Source organism: Zootermopsis nevadensis, unplaced genomic scaffold (genome assembly GCF_977971745.1).
Source record: "Zootermopsis nevadensis isolate Lab colony 2312 unplaced genomic scaffold, Znev_1.0 Znev_ptg000004l, whole genome shotgun sequence".
Classification (NCBI taxonomy): Eukaryota; Metazoa; Arthropoda; class Insecta; order Blattodea; family Termopsidae; genus Zootermopsis; species Zootermopsis nevadensis.
The window spans coordinates 7,010,474-7,033,794 of NW_028259136.1; the positions used below are offsets into that span (position 1 = coordinate 7,010,474).

Genomic DNA, 23,321 nt, shown 5'->3' on the forward strand with positions numbered 1-23,321 from the left:
TTTTGTAAATGGCAAAATAATTCCCCGGCTGGGGATTCCCCAATCGGCTACTCCCTCACGAAAAAGAAAGAGAAAAACGCGCGGTCTAAGGGCGGTATCGCACTAGGATGCCATGGCAGCGACACCAACAGCGATGCCATGGCGTCCAGCTGCCAGAAAAAGACGCCAGACAAGCTGCCAGCTTTCGACGCCAGTCGAGCGAACAGATGGATCAACGTAATGAGATCACGAAATGAAGGGCTATTAGCAAGGAGAAATGTCCACTTTTATAACTTTTGAGAAAATGAGGTTTACCTTTATCAAAACTACATACCTGGAGTGAATTTCAATTCTGTAACAAAAAAATAAGTAAGAAAAATTCTCCATACACACACTTTGCACGTCCATACCTTTATTGAATTTGAAATATTTCAGTTCTTGCAAATCACATGTAATATTACATGAACAAACTTTATTTAATAAAACATTATAAAAGCAGGTTTCTTCTTAATTCACATTATTTGTGATATATAGATAGGTATATAGATTGCTAAACAAAAAAAATTAAAAATGAAGTAGCCATATTGGAAAGCGGCCCCACAAATAAAGCCATAGAAACACTTCTTAGCTAATTCTTTCTTTTCTACTGTAAATAAATCTCCTCCAAATATTTCCACAAGTTCTACCCAGTTTCTTTTTTTCAAGTCCCGGTTTGCGTATTCAATAGCAGATGAATCCCATAGTGATGGTCGGGACTGAATTTCAATTATCAATCTTTCGGTGTCGAAATTATACACGTTTGGAAGAAACAGAAATACACACAAGCACATTCACGCACGGACGTCAATGGACTGGCCAGACAGTCATGTGATGTTGATTTGGCCTTGGCAGTGGCAGCGATGCCAGTAGCATTTGAATTTGGCATCTTGGTTGGCAGCGATGCCAAGTTGGAAGCGCTGCCAGACGGATGCCAGGTGCGATATATGACTACTAAATTAATGCATTGAGTTTGGCCGAGATGCTGGCAGCTGCGCCATGGCCTCCCGTTGGCATCCTAGTGCGATACCGCCCTAAAGCTTGCATGGTCTACTCAGACTCTGGTAATGTGACTTCGAACACCACTCAAGGCAGGAATCTATGTTATGCTGGCCTAAGAATATTAAGCTGGAGAAAGCTATTCAAATTTTGCAGCAAGATGAAACACTTCCAAGGGCTAATCCTTGGTGTTGCGCGATTCCTTAAATAATAGGGCAATAAGGATAAGACGTTTTCACTACAACTGTCTTATTTTAAGCGCACTTAAGTGTACTGGTACTATAGCAGAGGCACATCACAGAATGTTAGTCGATTCCTTGGTTAAAATTTGAAATATATGCGGCCTTTAGGTTAATACGAAGTATTCACTACCTAATTACGTAGTCATTTAAACAGATTAAAAATTCCCTTTCAATATTAATCTGTATAATTTACGTTCCACAATTTTTCTGCTGGTAACTCACAGAAACAAGAATGAGTGTTATAATAAGAAAAGGTGAGAGATGGTAGTTGTCGCCTATTAAATGTACTACTTGTCTATTCTGATGTCGAAAGAGAAAATCATTACAACTTTAAAGGGCAACTTTCAAAAGGCAAACAGGAGTAAGACCGTTGGCGTCTGCACGCAATAAAACGATAATATCTTCAGGGATGAAACACGGCACAAATCAACGTACAATAAAATATCGACTCTCCAGCTTACTGGAAGTAAATTCCGTAAATAATACTCAATCACTACGTACATTCAGCACAGATCAGACAGCGGAGCATTTGGCCCTCGGCACCAAACCGACGATCGCATTGTATCGTCTGTTTGTATTTATCATACGAAAGATCCATCTTGCGACAACGATGTCTCAGAATTCGCAGCATCAAACTTTCCCTCCAGGCTAATGTCGGGATAGTGCTTTAAATTAGGCCACGACCGCTTCCTTCCACATCCTTTCCAATTAATTATTCACTATCATCCTCTTATTTGACTCTACACAGTCTGAAGTACTGAAAGGGCGTTGTTAAATAAACTATAAATAAATAAGAATTTAAATATGCTTTATATACCTACAACCTTAGTATGTACGAACCGGAATAAACAGACAGCTTTACCATAAATTTATATTATTCTTACTACAGGCACTGCCATTTTACTTGAAATATAAATGATTCTTAATTGCACCTTCTAAATGTGTTGCTGAATGGCTAATAGATAAATAAATCAGCAACGACTCCCACTTTTGGCCTTTGTTCAAGTTCATAATCTCACTATTCCGATTTCCAAATATCGATTTCTCATGGCATCAACGATAAAGTTTCGAAAGAAACAAGACTTGAAAACGTTCCGGGCCTCGAATCAAACTGTAATTATTTGTTGCCGATTTACCTGAATCCCGACTCGTCATCTCAACCTGGCACGCTGAATCATTGAGTCAATGACGACTGCTGATGTTCCACAACATACGCGAACCACGATTCGAACTCTACTGAGGAGCCAAGCGACACCGCCTAGCGACTGTGGCGCTCCCCGGTGGAAAACAGAAACAAATATATAACAATGGCTCAGAGCTTGTCAGATTACAGATTATTGCCATTCAAATATATCCATTTGCTGTCGATATAAAACGTACCTCGATTCGAATTCAGTCACAAGAAATTACAGCAAATTCCTTCTTTGAACAATATTTCCCTGTTAAAGAATCCTCCACCACAGCATGGTCCAACTGGCGGCACGCGAAAGTATGTTATTTTTTTTTACTAGTTAGTACAACCAATTTATTAAAAATAATTGTCGCAGGAGCAAATTTAAAACAATATAAAACTCTGTAGTAGTTTGTGCACATTTAAATAGAATTTATATTGCAGTATATGCAATGGTAATTTGTCATTTCTGAATAAATATTATTAAAGATAACGATAAAGCAGATAGTGACAATGGGGGTTTCTTGGCCCTTGGGTCCAACAGGACAACTATTCTGGCCCGAGCGAGGAAAAAAAGTTGGACCACCCTGTTCTACCACATTATCATTACCTCGAACTAAATTTCTAAAGGTCTCTATCGCAGTACTCCTGTGTTTAGGCTGTCTTTACCTGCTTATGTTACATGATTAGGTTCTGACAAATTAGTCTGGCCACATGAATTACTGAACTTACAATGCAGTACTATAAATCCTGTGTTAACCACCTGTACGGAACGTCCCAAAATCAGGGATATATCTTTGCAACAATTGCCAAACCCTCCAGTTGGTTAGAGAGCCGTACAAAATGCTAGGGTTGGTAACTATACGCAAAACCCACTACTGTACCAGAGCTGGTTGACTGGCTAGGTTAGAATAGCATTTCTTCAGTGTAGTAACTTTAGTGTTACTAGAATATGTTTGCCAAACATGCTGCCAATATTAAACTGCACGAAACAGTTATTTCAAGTTAATGTTGCATGGTGACTCGTAGGGCGGAAGTTTGTGAAAAATTTCGCTTTGTTTTTGACATTTCAACAAACTACAACAAGTAGACAAAAATGCGATATGATTCTACTTACGCAATGTTGAATCCACTTCCACCCTCCAATCCTGGATCTACAGTATTCATTTTCAAGTATTTAAACACTAATTGTTACATACGACCGGAACAAACATAGTTATGAAAATTACAAACACCCGCAACCTCTAACATGTCCCGGCAGAATGTCTGACAAGCTACTACTTCAAAGCAGCAATGCTGACATCTGTGTTTGAAACTGTGTAATCACCATATAGAACAATTGATTGTTGCAATATGACAAGGCGGTATTATCAAAAACGAAATTTCAGAATGCAAAGCAGAATCTAAAATTCGATGAAAATGACTTCTGATTTCAAACAAACCAATAAAAATGAAGTATTAGGCAACTTCCCAATTTGTAAATGTACCTACCATATGCAGCATAAAATTATTACAGATGATTCCTCTAGCTAGACTGTGAGGTTTATTTACAATGCATGCACTGTAGCTGTACCTTCCACAACAGTTGCAAACTCAAAAACTGCCCTAACCAATAATGTTAGAGCAGGTGTACAGTCCTAATAGCAAATTATAGTGTATAAGTGATATATGTATATGCACGTGTCTCTGTGCCTTTTTGTAAGTTCTCTTTCTTCTGTGTACCGGATTCTGTTTGCATGTGATTATAACTTACCAGATTTTCCCACATATGAACAATATTAATTCTTATTTTTCCATTACTAAGCCTGATTCATCAACATAGTCAAAGACCCAACAGCAAAAAAGTGATTCACTACAGTCCTTACCAGAGGTTCTCAACTGCATTCCCAAAATGTGATTGACGTGCCCTGTGTGCTTTCCTTTCAATACTGAATCATCTTCTACAATAAAAAATAGTTATCTGGTTTCAAGAAACACATTTTATTAATTTTGCCAGAATCTGGCATTACACATCAAATGTGAGAAAATGATCGTGTGACTGAAAAATGTCAAATAAAGAACCAGGATGTATTTTACTGATAAATACTTGGATGGATGCATGAGAATCATAACAGAAGTAAAACCTGATACTGAAAGAATATTCAAGTAACGCTACTGTTATACCTTACCAAAAACTGATTTTGTTAAAGAAAGTTACTAAGTAATTTGTAAGCCTGTTTGCGACAGTCAATATTTTGAATATACTGCTATCAAATTTTATGCCACAACAAAGTCTCAATTAATCCTCCTTATTTATGATCTTGCGGCCTGAGAGTTTATAAACAAGGGTGAATGAGGTCCTAGATCTGAGAACCCCTAGTCTGAACCCTCTGAAATTGATCAAAATATTTTCGGACACTTCTGCCTATAATCTTAATTAAATATAGCTTTCAGGACTTGCAATGGCCACTTAAAATCAGACATTTGGAATTCAAATTTGTTTGCTTGATTTTTTAAATCTTCCTCACTAACTAAAAAGAAATCCTGGATATAGCATGGAAAGCAGCTTATTCATGGTACGAAGAAAGAAGTTCATTAGCCTACCTGTGTACAGACCTCACACACAGAATGCTGCACATAGATTTGACTAGTGCAGTGTGAGTTCAAAAGTGTTAGTCAAATTCTGAGGCAGAGGTTACGAAAATTGTTGGAAGCTGAGTATCATCATACTTCATGTTCCATGATACACGGTCATAAATGAAACCATGGCATATGCATGCAACAAAGGTTATGCAATTAAAATAACAAAATTAATTTTTAAAATGATCAAGCAAGCCGACACATGAACACTACACTCATGAATGTGACTTAGTGCGACAGATCATAATGACTGTAATTAGTAACAGACAGTGTTTCATACAGTTACCAGCATTAATCAAATCTCGGGAAGGACAGTAAATTAAAACTGTACTAAAAGCAATCAGATTTGTTGCACTTGCCTATTATGTAAGAAATTAGCTTAAATCAAGTTTGTATTTCAATCCATGAGCTACGAAAATATGATATATTTAAGAGCTGACATATGTGCTATTACTTCACAGTGGAAGGTGACTTGAGCGGTAACCTTGTTGCTCCTACATGCTACGTAACAAAACTATTGATGATCTTTCCTGTTTCACGATTGTAGAGAATGGTTTTATGATTGCCTTCAACCATCCAGATATTGACTGTCTGTTTGAAAACCTGCAACAAGATTCAAAGAAAGAAGTACCTCAAATAAATGTGAATTTTAACAGAGTTATTGTATACACTCCCAGTAAAGGAAACACAAGAACTAATTATGAGACTGTCGAGATATGAAGATGACTCTCTTCTATTCAACTCATCAACTTGATGATGGAAGCAGCAAGCACCTTTGAAACATCAGTAAACTTCTACCCGGCCTTAAGGTGCAACGACCCAAGAGACAGACATCGTCATACTGTAAAATCTTCATACTCACTTTCATGAGAACCTGCAATCTTCCTCAGTGTGATAACTTTAAAAGAAACTACACTGAAACCTGAAATATTAACCTTTATCATCTGTGTGTCACAGCTTATGTGTGGTCCAGCTTACCGTAAGTTGTAGCAGCACACTAAATTATTAAATCTGGAGTTAAAGATTGATTGGCAGCCCTGTAGCACGAAAGGTTAAATCTCCTATTCCACACAATAAAGGTTAAAAAGAACAAATATGAATGTGTATGCAGAGTAATCAAAATGCACTATTCTGTTAAGGATGTAGAAGTAAAGAACAATGTCATACACACTACAAAGTAATTTTGTGAACATATTGTATTTCCACATTTTTATAATTATTACAATAAATATGGAAAATAAAAGTGTTACCTTAGTGAGACCGCAGTTATCTTCACTTTCACTGGTGGGTCGTACCAAGGTTACTTCCCCAGACAGCAGAGTTTCTGAATGTTGGTACTGAAGTATAGAAGAGATTCGGTCTGCCAACGCTGTAAATGCAATTCTAAGATGCTCCTCCCTACTTTGCATCTTGTGAGGTAGCTCTAACATAGCACGACTCAGTCGAGATGACCAGTCTGGCAGCTCCAGCAGTTCCTCATGCAACTGGTATCAAAATATTTGTAAGACTTGAGGTTCTCACAGTGGTGAGTATAAAGATTTCCGTCTTCTGGGTTGTTGCGCTGTGTAGTCTGGTTGATGTTAACCAACGTTTCAGAGGTCATACTACACAGCGCAACAACCCAGAAGACGGAAACCTTCATCAAAATATTTGTTGACAAACAGTTTCTATATAATTTGGTTTTCAAATTTCCAACACCAGAGTCACAAAACTGTAACATAAAAACATAACTTTGAATTCTAAATGGATTTTATGTATGGTTTATTTAATTACGCTGTCAGTAGCTCATGCTATGCAACATCAAATAACAAGATAATAAGTTACAGTACAACATGCGGAAGGAAAAAATCAAGACGTTGTTTAAGGCACTGTCTCCGAATTTGCCTGAAAGGGCTGAGTTAAGACCAAGAAAAACGTCAGTCAAGATAGCAAGTTTCCAGACTGAGAACTGAACACAGGACATCCCAAATATAAAGTAAGAACTTTATTTTAAGAGAGAGTAAAGAACCCACAGTCAGCTTGTTTCTACAATGATTTTATTCCCCATTAGGTCAGTTCATCTGGCTAGTTCTTTTGCTGTTCTTTATCTTCTAACATCACTTCTATTTTATATGAGTCAATGGAAGATGCCCCATATCTCTTCTGCCTTAATTTCAGGCCAGCCATTCCCTCTCTTCTTGACACCTTCTAGTACCTTGCTAAACCATCTGGATCATCCCATTCGTCTCTTTCCTTGAAATTTTATTTTATGTGTGAACCTCCATGACCACATGTGAAAAAAGTTGAATTCTGTGACTGTTTTGTAGAACACAAGTTTTTCATAACTGTTATAATTAATTACACACCTTTCAAACTGTCCACTAATTGATAGACACCCATAATTAAATACACGATGACAAATAATATGCAAATTGGCATTTACCTTGGTGTTGTTTATTTGCAATAACCTACAAATGAGGTTTGCATCTAGTCTTGCCCCATGGTTGAGAAGTTCTACCATGCTGCGTGTCGTCTCTAGTGCTCCATCTAGTAGCACCACTCGAGTCTTTGCTCCCTGTTCTTCCAATATCTTTGCCAATTCTAGAGTGAGGACACCACCCCATGACACACCCACTAAGTTGTATGGGCCCTTTGTCTGAGCTGCTTGGACTTGCTGAAACAGTAGTTTGAAAAATGAATGAACTAAAATAAAGATTGTTACAACACAACACAAGAAGCAGTGTATAAAGGACTTCCTATAAATGTGTATTGACAGTAGGTAGTACTTGTAACAGATTTTGATCAGTCTGTCCTGAATCAATGGGTTGGTAATGAATTCCCATGATTATGACAGTCAAAAGAAGTAAACACTGTATTTTGCAATCAAAGAAGTTCCTTACAAACCAGATGGTGATGTGTTCTGTGAAACACTTGTTAGAGTCCATTTGCATTTTTCTCAAAATCAAGTCAAATCTAAGCACAACACACTTCTGACAATGTACAAGCATGGATGTAACTTACCTTAACTAATATGCTAGCAGTCTCAGCTAAAGAACCAATGGTTTGAGGTAATTTGGCATAGAGTGTTGGAAACATGATCTGTCTTGCCAGAGGTTTTAGCACCTCAGCCGGAGGGCCCTGAAGCCCAGGAATAATGAACACTGATGGGACTTCCTTAACAAAAGCCTTTCCAGGACTCAGTGATGGCAGCTCCTCAAGACAGCATGAAGAACATGTTAACAGGTCTTCACCAAATGCTGCCAGTTCATTTAAGGAGGTTGGCAAGAATGCGTCCACAGAAGTTACTGAAAGACCTGAAACATTTGCAGTGATGTGTGCTCTGTGGTTATGAACATATGTTTCCTTAAGAACCAATATAAAGCAAAATTTATTAACAGTGAAACAGCAGAACAAGTTAATAATTAGATAAATAATTTGACTCCATGCAGCATAAGCCCAGCTGAATCAGCGCAAAACAAAGGGCTACCTGTACTTGTATACAATACCAAGTATTGTTGATGACACATTACAAAGCCACAAATGCAAAAACACACTTATTATGTCCTTCTGTTTTTCTCTTTCTAATCTAGTTTAAGGTTCTTATTGTATTGTGTTTTATGCTATTTCTGTTTATTTCTTTATTCATTCAGTTTGTTGCCACTCCCAACTTTGCCACCCTAGGCAACCACCTAGTTTGCCTAATGGGTAAACTGGCTCTGTATACACTCCATCTGTCTTCTTCCCTTAGGGTTAGAGCTCAAAGTACAAACCCATATAAACAGTGAGTAAAATTATAGTTTTATACATTTTAATCTTTAGCTTTTGATAGCAGATGGGAAGATAAAAGATTCTGAATTGAATAATACAAATCAAAACCTTAAATTTAATCTGCTCTTAACTTTTATGTAATTTTTGTTACTGTGATTCCAAGTACTTGAATTCTACCTCACTTTCAAAGCATTACAAGCTAGTGTTACATTGTGATTTTTGGGTATGTTCATTCAGGCCAATAAACTGAAAACTTGGATCAGCTGCAGTACCTTTGCTCCTATCACCATCACACTTCTCCTCAGTCACTATCACAATCTGGTCCTGATTCTCTGTCGTGAGCAGCGTGTCCAGTATCTGCAGTGAATTCCGAAAGTTGAATCCTTTCCTTTTGCTGTGTGGCCAGTGCACTGAAAGAGCTGGCAATCCTTCACGATGCCTTGCTTCACAAGTCCACCAGCTTGCCTCTGACAGCAAACACACAAAGTGGCGTAATGTCTTGATGCTACGAGATGCAGCATCCAGATGTAACACTGCAGATGCTGTGATGCCATTCTCATGATCTGTCAGCTCCTACAGCAAGCAGACATATCAGTCAGTACCATCCCCCACAACAGAGTCGCTTTGGAATACAACATCAAAGCCTAGACTTTTATGAGAAGTTGGATGGATGGCAAAGAATCCATTTAAAAACTGTTATTTTTTTGTAAAATTGTTTTGTCATTAACCAATCATAATATTAATAAATTACACAGTGAAATGAATTAAATAAATTCATGTCCAGAGATACAAGCAATTTATCAAATGTCCTATAGATATTCATATAAACTAAGTGATAAGTAGGCCATGTGCAGTGCAAGTCTAGGAATTTATTTTTTGGAACTGATTTCAAACTTAGTAAATGTATAACTCCTTGATCTGTGTATAATTTCCTAAAGAATGTTGGTTGCACTGACATTTAGTTTAACTATACATAAAACAGACCCTTATATCATGTCAGTAAAGATAAATGTAGTACTGTTATAATGGTTTTGTACTGCGAAGGAATAAAAATGACATAATACTGTGAAAACATAAAAAGCGCAGAAAAAGTGATGATGATAAAATTGGTAACACTACAGTGATAGCAGTTCGCAATATTAAATGGAAATTAATGAAAGTGAGACAAGATGGTACAATGCAGCAGTTTTGAAAGGACGCATTTTACTAATTCTTAGTCAATGTTACTAATCTAACAGCGTAAGCATAAACTCACAGCAGGCAAAATGAAGATAGCACCTAATTTCCCTCCTACAGCTAAGGTAGCTACATGTAGCAGGTTGGTAGCACTGGTGACTGTAGTAGCTGCAGGAGTAGACACTAGCACCACGTGAGCATTGTGACATGACCGCAGCAGGCCGATTCGTCGTGTCACCTGGTTTGACACTGATTTAGAGCACAATGCAATCACCACCTGACAAGCTCCATGCAATACTAACCATTCCGCAACATCCACACACTGTTCGGCCTTCCCTCCTGCAACACGCAGCACTCAATAAATTATCATACTGTTTTATACTGGAAGTTCTGTAGAAGATGGAAAATAAACACAACAAGTTTTGAAAATTTTAATTTCATAAGTAGGACATTGATAATGTAATTCAAACGCTACCACTGTCTAAGCAGAAATTATTGTTCAAAGTCACAAAATTATTTCTTGTATTAATAATGCGAAGTACTTGCCAGCCACTAGATAGGAGCTCTTTAGGTCACATCTGAACCTGAACTGCTGCATCTTAGAGTGACCGTCTGCAGACAACGTCAGCAACACCTTGCCGATATGATGGACATCTGACAAGGTTCTAGAGAAGTGCACACAATTAAATATGTATTACATAACCAAACATGCCTCATCATGTAGTTGGCTCAGTCAGTAAGGTTTTCTTACATTTGTAAAATAACAGTATGAAGATAAAGAAGTCACTAGATTATTCATATCATATGCACATTATTGAAACTCTTGCATGATGTTTAATGACAGAATGGTTCATAATTTTTTTATTATTGTAATTTACTTAATGATAGTCAGTAGCTCAGGTTACATAACGTAAAATAACTGTATTACTAACGATTGATGAATTGCAGTGGCTATGGGAGGAAGTGGTCATGGTTGGTAAAGTAAGCCAGCAGTATCACCTGAATGCTTGTTGTGCCTGTTGTCTAGGGAACGCTGCACACTTGAAGGGCTGTACCACTCCTTTCTCTATCCCACCCTGAACAGCAAAGTGCAGAGCTTTCTTCCATTCAGATGGCATATTAAATAGGCTGCTTGTTACAACTCCAAAAATAGCTGTGTCCTTTAGAAATATCTCCATCCCTGTAATGTGAATGTGATTTTCAATCAAATATAAAAGAAATAAAAAGTCTGGGCAAGACAATACCAACACTTAATTTAATTTTCTTTAAAAAATACAGAGTGATTCAAAAGTCCATGTGCTACTGTAAAAACAAGCGTGGGAAGTGGTGACAAGAGTTGTTCTTACAAGTGCACATGAACTTCTGAATCACTCTGAACAGTATTTGTCCATTTATGCATTTCTTATATATGCATTTTCAGTTTAAAGCAATTGAAAAATGTGTATTGCTTCTTTACTTGTGCCATTTCATTTTATATGTTCACATAGTTACTGGTCAGCAACAGCAACATGGCAGACAACACCCACAGCAGATGAAGACAGGGTTTCTTAAAATGTTAACAGGATACAAATATATAAACAATTTACATGAATAAATGACCATGACAATTTATCATATGTGAGTTAACCCTTCTCATGGAAACTAACTTCTTCACTTAAAGAGCACTCTTTAGGGTATCTGACATGCAAGCAGAGATAATACTGTATAGGATAATGCCCATCATATTTCATAAGTAAAAAAACAGGAAACTGCAGCAACTGATAATTTTTAGTTTTTAAAGTTATCTACCTAATCTACACCTCAATAGCTCAATTTTAACTTAAGAGCATAAATCAAATATTTAATTAACTCAATAATAATGAATGCATTTTTTATATTTTGTCTTACCTACACCCTTGTTTCTGGTTAGATCTGCTTGAGCAAGCTGTATGAAGCGACCATGTCTAGCAAGACAGCGAATAGTACTACAAATGTCAGGACCACTTACAGTGTTCAGTATCACATGACAACGTTTTCCTTTGGTTTTGATTAGCAATGAAACTTCAAAATGTTCTAAATCCAAGATATATTCATCCAGCAACTGCAAACAACAAGACAAATTCGTTAGTTCAAATGTACTAGATTGAATTAAGCCTCTGTCACACCCCTTACTTTCGCTGTATCCTCTAACTAGCAAACCAATCACTTAAGTGTTACTGCCTTTGTGATTAGATGTGGCAAGGCTGTTTAAATTAAGTATGTTGTTCTGTACTTGGCATGCCTAATAGTTTAAATAATAAGCCTAAACTTATTGGGGCCAATTTAACTGTAATATAAATATAACCAGATATAAAAACAATGTGAGTGATGAATAAGATTGAAAAGGTGCAGTCCATACTGGATTACACAGTTTACACATACATTCCCTGCACCCTGACATTCTGGATTAACCTAGCTGTTATGAAAACACTGAAGAAGATGTTAACGCTTTAACCACACACTAACTAAGTTACGCATGTCACTAACTTGTGGGAATCGACATCTGATGAATGCTCTTTCTTCCTCGTTGGCAACTGTAGTGAAAACAGTACAGCCATAGTCAATAGCCAGAGCTATTGCAGCCTGTCCAGTGCTCGTCCAGCCTGCATGGACCAACACCCTCTGCCCTTGCTTCATTCTGGCTACCAGAAACAGCGAATAATAAGCCTGCAAATAATTCATATTGGCAATAGAATTAGATACACAATAATATACATAAAAAAGTAACTACATGTAGCAATGCTCTTCTTGAAAAGCTGATAGTTGTTCATCAGGTAAAGAAATTCCAACCCACCTCACTATGTACCCAGGTCTTAGTGACGTCGTAGACATTAATACTGCAGAAAATTTTACTGGTTTTATCGCCGATTCAAATCTGTATTGGGCTGCCAGAAATAGACTAATGGCTGAGAGGCCTAAGTCTGGCATAGGATAAATTTTTCTTTCAAGGCCCATTTGAACATTAGCTGCCCCTAGCCCACTGCAAACTTTATCTATCATGTGGTATCTTCTTTTGAAGTTTTCTGATATTTTATCTCACCCATGTGTACTACATGTCCCACCCATATCACTACAAACGTTTTCATCAGCACCTTATTCTCAAATACCCTTAAATTTAAGTTTTCCCCTTACAGCAAGAGACCAAGTTTCATGAATGTGCAAAAAAAAAACACATTCAATTATAGTTTTTTGTATTTAAAAATTTTGGGTTCTTGTGCAGGCAGCAGAAAGGTAAAAGATTCCAAACAAAATGGTAAGAATTCCAATCTTTTAAGTTTTCATCAAGAATGCAAGGTTGTTTTTTCCCAAATATACTAATTACACACACACACACACACACATATCTGCTATGTCATTAAATGAAAAACCCTTCAAAACTTTACCACGCTCGATAAATCCAGTTCCCAATCACTGTTTTATGTCATCAGAACCCAGCACTGAGCGGCTGCTTACCGTAGAGTAAGCCAGAGGGACTGTGGCAGCCTGCTGCAGGCTCCAGCTGTGAGGAACATTCCAGGTGAGATGTTGTTCCTTTGTCAGAGTGTGCTCAGATATTCGAGCAACTCCCATCAGTTCTTGTCCATCTGTGGACCTGCCAGAGAACTCCAGCAAATTGGCATGTCTGTCAGTTTGCAGTAACTACAAACAGATATCAGGAAAGGAAGTGTAGTACTCATGACATAACAAAACAATAATTAAGAAGCAGACTTTCACATGCAATAACAGGGATACTTAACATGGTACTTATGAACCCTTAGAAGCTTATTTTAGTAAATCAGCAGATTAAAAGTATGTAAAAAGAAATATCTAATACAATTCCAAATCACTAAGATTCCGAAGGCAGTGAAAATGTAAATGGTGGTCTTCTGAGTTGTGACACCACGCAGCCTTCTACATGGTTCTTAAACTTTCAGCTCTAAATATGCCAGCAGAATGTTTCTCTGAAACATTAACATCCATTTACAATGTCACAACACAGAAGACTGACACTGACATATTATTTGTACCATACAATATAGATACTGATCCATGACCATAAAAGATTAAAAACCACCGAATTGGATTGCATTGCACATAAACAATGCCATGTATGCTGGTGGCCTATGTTATACAGTGCAAAACTTTGGTGAGGAAAGGTCATCAAATTTCTATGAATTTCAAACCTTAATTGCATTAATAATTAATAGCTTTGATTCCATTATGACAACACATTTACATTAAAAGAATTGTGTCCATTCATTAAATAAAAATTATCGCACATTCAGGACCTGAATTAGCTGTTATGCTTTGCTACACTTTAAGAAGTTCTTGCTCTATGCAAACTTCTTCAACATTTTACCAAAAATCAATTCACTCAACTGTTAATTTAAATAACACAGTACTTTCTACACCTAATCTAATCTAATAATCTCACCTCATCTCTCTCCTCAAGATCAATGCTTTTCAGATTAAGTCCCAGGTACTGAACCTTCACATCTTCAATACTGTAACCAAAACATAAATCTGGCAGGATGAAAATATAATAAAACGAAGTTTTCTAGAGTAGTCAGTGTGTCAGGTTACAGTTCTGATCACAACAGATGCAACATGAAAATAAAATTAAAAAATCCCTCAGTATAATAGCAACCAATAGTCAGAGACAGAAATACAGCCAACGTCTTAAATGTCACATACACCAAATATACCTCAGACAATGGACAATGGCCAACATATTGATAATACTGGTACAATAAATCAACCATTACAGCAAATCTTCAGAGAAACATAAATTTTCGGGTTCCATAAAAGCAGTTAATTTCTTGACCACATGAGAAACTATCAGCTTTTCAAGGAAGGCAGTACAGGTTTTGTGAAATGAGTTACTATACAAAATATTAACCTATTTATGGGCAGAATTCATCCTGCAAGAAGTTGAAAGTTCTTAGCTTGAGTCCCTGTAAAGTTTAACTGTGCCCTTGGTTTTCATGTACAAACAAGGTTTCTGAATACAACCTGTGATTTCAATAATCTAAATCAAACATTATTTTCTTTTGTAAGATTTGCGATTCTCATAGCAGCAGGTATGAAGACGTTTGTCTTCTGGGTTATTGCACCATGTAGTCTGGTAGAAGTTTACTGACATTTCAGAGTTGCCTCCATCATCACCTTGATGATCGAGGCACATCTCTGAAATGTCAGTAAACGTCTACCAGACTACATGGTGCAATAACCCAGGAGACAGACATCTTCATAAACTGAATACATGAATAATGTAACTATGGGGTAATTTAAGGAAAAAGAAAACTAAAAAATTAAAATCTTCTGAATATGGACCACTGAAGATAAAACTTAGTATGTTAACTGAGCTACAAAATAGAAGATACATACCACTGTACTGATAGCAAGTGTGAGTCAACTGTCAATGTACGTGGAATGTCAGCATATACCACAGAAACACTGTGGAAACCACCCCAAGCTCCACCGTGATACACATTTGTAACAAGATCCTGGCACAGCTGTTGTCTATAAGGACTTTCGTCCACAGAAAATGATGGGGCAGTCTTGTCTGACAAGAAGAAACATCTGAAAGCATAAAATATTGAGATCAAAGAATAGAATATCAATATAATATGTCATTTATATGTTGTTGAGGTTTTCACACTGGTGAGTCTGAAGATGACTGTCTTCTGGGTTGTAGCGCCATGTAGTGTGGTAGAATTTTCCTAACATTTCAGATGTATGCCTTGATTGGCGGTTTCCTATGTCTGAAACCAATTCCATGTGCATGGCTTACTCATCGCCTTGATAATGGAGGCAGCAAGGCCACTATGCCACTAAAAATGCATCCTCAGTCGTAAAATACTATTCTTATACTATTTTGGGAAACTGCCTGACACAGTGGTGCTCAAGACCTAGATAGTATGAGTGCTTACCTGACATGAGCAAGCAATGGATCTGCCACCAGCTGTCTCACAAATGTTGGCAACATGCCTATTCCACACTGACTAACCGTTGCCACAAGATACAGCCTGTTGCTAGGTCCAGCTACTCTCACCTGCTCCAGCCATGAAAGAACATCTCCAGTTGGATGCATCACTTGGACTGCCTGTCTCTTTGGTTCATATAACTGCATCACACAATATTACATCATGAGATGGCAAACAATAATAGCTTTTCCATATTCCAAAAAGTACTCTTGTGGTTTGTTTTGTATGTATTTTGTATAAAGTTACATTTTCTTTTCCATGGCATAATATAATTCATCTATCAAATAGTATATCTCTTTCATTAACTACAAAATAACTTTTTGTATCTTAAGGCTTCAAATGAAAAAACTGAACTAGCTGTTCTGTTACATTCTACATAACCATCTTCATTAGAGTTAACAAGTATCTCACATAACTAGGAATACTACTTACATACCATTAAGTTTCAACTGCAGTAGTATGAGAAAACTGTCTGTTCTTGAGCTATGCATTCTGGTTAAGACATTGGACAAAGAGTACATTTACTTTTTCAAAAAAACATTTCAGACTTACGCTTCATATCAGTGTGTTAAAAAAACTAAAACCTTTCAGAAGTTAGATCTACTTCCATTTTCTGGATTGAGACTACCTCAAGTAGGTGGCCCAAAAGATTAGACTTTCCGCCTCCTGCCACCTGAAGAGAGAAGTAGAATCAACAACTTCCAAAATATTGTAGTTTCTTTAAAAAGTTGACATGTCCAGAAACCAATTTTACACAAGTTGCACCATCATCAGAAACCTTCAATCTTCAAATAAATTAAATTTGCTCTACCATGCCACAGTATTATACTTCTGTTCTAACATCGAGACATCCAGAACAAAGCAATGAAGAAATGCAATAATAGGACATCTTGTTTTCCACAACATCTCACCTTCCTGAGGAGTATGAGTTTCTTTCCGGCAGAAGAACATTCTGCCACAGTAACAAGATGGCCTTCAAGCTGCCACATCTCATTTTCACCCATAATGGCCAGCAGGAAACCATGTTCCAGCAATGTGAGACACTTTTCCAGAACATTCTTGTTTGTCACAACTACCAAATGGCAACAAGATCTTTCCTCAGCAAAGATTTGCTGGCAATCATCAGCAGCAACTCTCTTCAGCGTAGACTGCAAGAGACAATGTACATAAAATCAGCAAAAAATAACAACATAGTTCTCTAATACGGCATCTCATTGTGTTTTAATAAACCTTTTAACAAAATAGTCATTTTTATAATAAATTTATGGTTCATGTCACTTACAATTAGAATCACACACATCCTTCAACAACATATAATACGATCCTATAACCACTACCATATAGGTCACACAAGACAGAAATGCCAATAACAGAAAATACATAAAATTTTACATTACGATTGTATACATCACTTTATTGTTTTAATTGAAATTACACTATTGTAGCTTACTTTTATTGAGAGAGTTTTGTGGCAGACTGCATAAGGCTTTAGAGTAAAAAATGGACATTATAAGCAGGATTTGAGGTTCTCATAGCAATAAGTACAAAGATGGTTGTCTTCTGCAGCAAGGACTTCTAAAATGTTGGTAATGTTCTACATGGCACTATAATCCAGACGACAGCCATCTTAAAGGACATTATAGGCTAGAGGCAAATAAACCTGACAATCAGACAGAGACTATAACATGAATTGCAACTTGTTCATAGAGAATTTGAATCCAAGCTGGACATAAAATTGAATTTCTTGAAGAAGAAAGAAAGACGCCATGCCAAGTACGAGATTTTGCCAGGGCAAAATCCATCTGTCTCTCAGCATGTTACAGTTGCAAAATTACTTTATGGATTTGGATGAAATGAAGGTTAGAATGGCGTACTGATAAAAATTTAATTTTGATAGAGACTCGTCTGTTAAAAACCTAACTTTTGATAAGACCATTAAAATATCTTAAAATGGCTGATAAGATGTATCACATTTAACAAGAAACATATATTTTTAATCCGATAAACCATTATTTCGAGAATTTTTAAAACAGAAGCCAACTTCAATGTGGAGAATCTTACAAATATTTTCTGTTTGCAAATGTCATTGAAAAAACTACACACATGAATAAATCCAGTCACCTTCTCTGGTTATTTAAGGAATGTTTAAACACCACAATTTTTTATAGGACAGACACATATATAAGAGCTGCTGAAAGGAGTCATACCTGCGAGTAACAAGACAAAACAGTCCTCAGGTGAGGGGCAAGGGTTTCTGGTTCATGATGACTGATGATCTCAATTACTGTCATGTTTGCATTTCTATCTGCCTGGTAGCAGTTCTCTACTACCAGTTGCAGACACATCTCCACAAATTGTTGCATGTTCTGTGGGAAGATTACACTTTGTGTTACAGATGCAAAAGACATGTGGTTTGAACAAGGTACCACGTTTATTTGCTTGTAGAATTACAATTGGAATTTTCAATGTGACTTCAAGCTCTGTACATGTTTTAGAAGTATGCAATGTGAAACTGTCTCACCTGGACATCTGGATTGATGTGTTGCAAGAACTTAACTGTTTCCAATTTAAAATTCAGCTGACAGAAAGAAGGCAGATCCAGAGGAATTGTTTTTATGTTCTGCACTTCAAAGCCACCACATCGCACCACACCCACAGAACGGTGATACACTGCTTCCAACTCTGAGTGCAAAATATACCTTATACACGCTTTTCATCACCAGTAGATATTGCCATAAAATAACAGAACAAACAAAACTTTATATCCAACTCAATGATGCATAAAAGCCTGACAGAATTACTGCCATTACTAAAGCAGATTTTCCTTGTCTAGAATTAACACATGCTTATGAACTAGACACTTGTAATATTACTAATGTCACTAGCTTATAATGGCTGACAACCTGAGAAAAACTTACACTTCATACATTATATTACAAGATTTAACTTATAAAACTCAAATTAACCTATCACTAACCTAAATCCATCATTAAATTTGATAGATGACACATTTAACACTTTTCAACCATTTTTGGGGGAAAAAATTTCCTTCAAATTGATATACCTACAGATGTATATCTTAAAATACTTCCATTTGTATAATAAATACTGATATTTAATGAAAACATTATTATAGACAGGATGTATTGAAATATTTTAAAGATTCCTGAGAATGTAAGAATTTTATCACAAGAATTATTCATGAGAAAACAACCAAGACCAAAATTTATTTTTAATATTTATTAAACCTACGTACTTCTCAGACTGAAGCACTTACAAAGCATAAATCAGTTCAGGAACCAAAGCAGTCAGAGGTATGGAACAGGAGAGACGTGCAGCAGAATCCTGTACATACCCTATGCATAAAACCGTTGTTTCTGTCTCATTGTCCAACAGGTCACTTACACGTGAACGTGACACACCTTGTGTTTCAGAATGGTGTTCCAGTGGGTTGATGATGACCTTCTGCAGGGTGCTGGGCAGGTGCAGATTCTGGTATTGTTCTGCAGACTGCAGCATCGCCAGCTGGAGCAAAGCTTCCCCAAAAGCAACCCAGTTGTCTGACATTTGTACTTTGGCCACAGAGCCTACAATAAAACAAAGCATACCTGACAGCTGTCTTGAAAACAAATGTTGGCACCATAATCATGTTTCACAAGATTGCAACTGTCTAACCTGTACAAGACAAAGAGTAACAATAATTTAAACATACAAAAATATGCATTTAAAGTTATTATTGCAACATGTAGTGAACTGTTTAATGAGACTCTTTAAAACACAGCATAATTTTGCATTCAATATAGAATAAAATTCAGCGCAGGAAGCTGAATGAAACTAGAATTTATTAAGCTCTACACTTCAGGTACTTTAATTTTACTTAGATAGTTATTTAAAATTCCTTAAACAATGTACTTTAGATATTCTTAAACAGCTGCAAAGATACAGCAACAACTAAATGAGCAGAGGTCTTAGTTCCATTGTCATTGGAAGTTTGTGATCAATCAAATAATTTCACTACATGACTGCAATATCTTCATATTCTTAATTTGCCTTCACAAACAGCTGCTGCTAAAGCAGACCAACTGATTACATTAATATCACAGAAAAAAACAGACTTGAAGTTCTGTGGACCTAGGTCCCAAACCGACTGTAAGGAATTAATCCTGTATAATTATCACACCTCAATGCAGATAAAACACACTTTTACAAAACTGTAGTATTGTTCTTGACAATTTAAAAATGCATTTCACTTTCTAACATAACAACATAGAATAAAGTATAAATGAAATCTGAAAGAAGTTGCCTAAAAATACAATACATTATGAAAATTAGTGAATGATATCTCTTGAGCGAATGCATTAATGATACTATGCCTTTTGAGGGGGGAAAAAAAGTTTTGACCTGAGAGATGCAAGCACTTCTGACCTTGGTTGGAAAGTCTAGCCTCCAAAATTCCCTTGAAGAGACCAGCATATTGGTAGCCTCTCTGCTCCAGCTCTGCATATACCTCCTCCCCACCCACAGCAATGCTTCCACTTCCATCTGGTGTTGGCAACTTTCTGACATACTCTTGTCCAATGTTCTTGGGTGCTCTAACTCTCCCTGTTACAAGGACTGTGTGATCCTTGCAAATCTCAAATTCACCACTTCCTCGCTGAACCATTACGTAGAGATGAAATGAACCTGAATTAAATCAGACAATCTATAAACAATAAAAAGGTGGCTGTCTTCTGGGTTGTAGCACCGTGTAGTCTGGTAGAAGTTTACAGACATTTCAAATGATGATGATAATGATTATGGAGGCATCTCTGTAACTTTGGTAAACTGCTACCAGACTACACAGTGCTACAATCCAGAAGACATCATCTTCATACTTGCCATTGTGAGAACATAAAATTATACTGTAAACAATAAGCTAATAGACAAAACAAAAATGACGACTATAACAATCTATTTGAAATACAAGAAACATAAAACAGTTTCTTCAAATACATAGCATCTTGCAGATTCTATTCAATGTTTCTTGTGTTTACATACCTTGCTCAGGAATCTCCAGTGGCTGGAGGAGCCTTACATTTTCAAACACAACAGGCAAGTTGGTATGTGATATGTCTTGCAACACTGCCAAGGTCTCCCACACAACTTTCTGTACAAAAATAAAAGTGCCAAATGCTTATACATCAGCCAAAATAAGAGTTAATATGAAAAAGAAAAAAATATGAGAAAGAGTGAAAACAAACAGAATAAATTAAAAAGATCATCTATCATTAGGTTCCAATAATTGTAAATACAAAGGTAATTAAAAAGTGAAGAAAGTCTGACAAAACAATCACACAATAGTGAGAGAGTATAAGTAATTTATTTACGTAACTGCCCTGCTTTTAAACGCTTTGGTTTCAATAGTCTACAAGTTTCCTGAATCCACCTTAATAAAATTATTTCAAGATATTGTAATTGCGTCATATTGTGATTCATATATTTAATTGCGTCATATTGTGATTCGTATATTATTTCAGTTCTTTGTGGAGTAAACTATTTATTTTATACCGCTTTAAAAACACATATTTATAGAATGGAACACGCAAGGAAAAATCTTACCAGATATGCAAAAGTAGGATACATGACTCGTCCATTAATGACGTTCCCAGCATACACGCGTACATCTGCACGACTGAGGCTCACAGTTACATCAGCTTCCCCAGAGCATGAGTCAACCTGGAAGGCATCATGTATTTTTTTCATAAAACAAGCAGAGGAGATATTTCTATAAATCGATCTAAATTCATGTGATTTGTTGCGATGAACATCATCCTGATGATGGAGGCAGCAAGTACCTCTGAAATGTTGGTTAAAAAAACTTGTTATTAATATATAAAAAGACAAAGGTTCCAAATTCCCTTCTCTGTTTCTCATGGTAATATTAGAACAATTACTTACAAGAGTGATATCATCTATAACATGCCAGTTCTCAGTGTGGTCCCAAGTGACAAGTGGTGATATGGATGGAGTTCCTCTACGTACTGGGAACTGCACTGCTGGATATAACTTGGACACTTGAGGTATGGGTCCTGCCATGTAGATTCTACAACACAGCACAACCACTGGAACTAGAAAAGTTATATTTACATTCAGTGCTAACAACTGAATATGCTAATTTCATTAATCCTCTGACAACTCAGCTATGTATGTACATTTACAAGTAATTTAAAAGATGATGAGCAGAATATGCACTAGATGCTCTTTTTTTTTTACACATTCTTAGTTTTAAGACATATGGCACATTTTACTTGCTATCTTAGTCTATTCAATGAAACTGGCATGACACTTACAATTCCATATTTAGGAAGGACACCTGTTTGACATAACAATGGTTTAGATGCTGAGAAACTACACAAAATTCAACAATATGCACCATAGGTACACTTTTTGGTCTCAGTTTCTGTCCATTTTCACAGTAAGAAACATTTTATGCATATCCAGGTTTAGATTACTTAAGTAGGAGAACTTTATATAAGTGAGATACCTGCCGATAGCTGACAGAAAGAAATGGAGTCCCTGTGGATTTGCACGCTGGGTCAGGGCAATGTTTGTACATTGAGGACTGAGGGAGCGATGCAGGATTGCCTGCAAAAGACCATGAGGCGCCACTTCGATGACAATGGCATTTTCTGGAATGTGTCTGCTGGCCTGCTCAAACAACACGGGGCTCAGTAGATTGTTGGTGTGGTATTCTGCTGAACAGTAGCGTGCTAATGGTGTGTTCCACTGCTCCTCTGGCACAGATGAGCATATCCAACGGGCTGACCGAGGTTTCGGAATTTGGATAATCTGAAAAAGTTGAATCACCAACAACTTTTGAATTGAGTGATACTTCAGTCACATATGACAGACTTTTGTTGTGAAATTAAAAAGATGATGAAAGACATCAACTCAAAGATTTATGTGCAGTTCAGCTGGCCATGTCACATTAGCATATCTCTAAACCATTAACCCAGAAGCTAAACCCCCACTTGCAGCTGCATAGTACAGGAATTTAAATCCCCTGTTCCCATATGATAAAGGTTAAGTCACCTTGCACGATCATGTCTGTCAATATGGGATGTGTTTCCAACATTTTGGATACTGTCTCTGAATATTACTATCTGGGACTCATGCCATGAGAAATCCAGTCGTTCACTATATTTGTATATACAATGAATAAAAATCATATATTATTTCTTCTTTACTATCTTGTTAAACATAAGCCATGTTTGAAAGTTGTCTTCAAAGACCTTAACCACATTTATACTGCATGTCTTGTTCCCACTTCTTTGCTGTACAAATTAAACATGACAAAAACAAGTCATTTGTCCAAGAAAATCAAAGAGA

The 23,321-nt window shown here is 36.7% G+C and overlaps 1 protein-coding gene across 2 annotated transcripts in view; it reads right to left on the reverse strand.

Moving 5' to 3' along the window:
- The window catches only part of LOC110841318 (fatty acid synthase), an 83,048-nt gene that overhangs the window by 49,009 nt on the left and 10,718 nt on the right, over positions 1-23,321 (reverse strand). For both annotated transcript variants that reach the window (XM_022086761.2, XM_022086762.2), the window contains exons 13-35: positions 22,477-22,781; positions 21,891-22,035; positions 21,552-21,668; positions 20,991-21,099; positions 20,379-20,636; positions 19,376-19,540; positions 18,475-18,635; positions 18,161-18,319; positions 16,865-17,101; positions 15,900-16,093; positions 15,355-15,549; positions 14,402-14,471; positions 13,441-13,626; positions 12,475-12,654; positions 11,857-12,049; positions 10,969-11,149; positions 10,516-10,634; positions 10,049-10,308; positions 9,066-9,366; positions 8,047-8,339; positions 7,469-7,699; positions 6,297-6,530; positions 3,545-5,649 (exon numbers count right to left, since the gene is read on the reverse strand). In XM_022086761.2, the coding sequence (XP_021942453.2) occupies positions 5,548-5,649; positions 6,297-6,530; positions 7,469-7,699; positions 8,047-8,339; positions 9,066-9,366; positions 10,049-10,308; positions 10,516-10,634; positions 10,969-11,149; positions 11,857-12,049; positions 12,475-12,654; positions 13,441-13,626; positions 14,402-14,471; positions 15,355-15,549; positions 15,900-16,093; positions 16,865-17,101; positions 18,161-18,319; positions 18,475-18,635; positions 19,376-19,540; positions 20,379-20,636; positions 20,991-21,099; positions 21,552-21,668; positions 21,891-22,035; positions 22,477-22,781 (4,395 nt within the window). In that variant the 3' untranslated portion in view covers positions 3,545-5,547. The remainder of the gene's footprint in view (positions 1-3,544; positions 5,650-6,296; positions 6,531-7,468; positions 7,700-8,046; positions 8,340-9,065; positions 9,367-10,048; positions 10,309-10,515; positions 10,635-10,968; positions 11,150-11,856; positions 12,050-12,474; positions 12,655-13,440; positions 13,627-14,401; positions 14,472-15,354; positions 15,550-15,899; positions 16,094-16,864; positions 17,102-18,160; positions 18,320-18,474; positions 18,636-19,375; positions 19,541-20,378; positions 20,637-20,990; positions 21,100-21,551; positions 21,669-21,890; positions 22,036-22,476; positions 22,782-23,321) is intronic.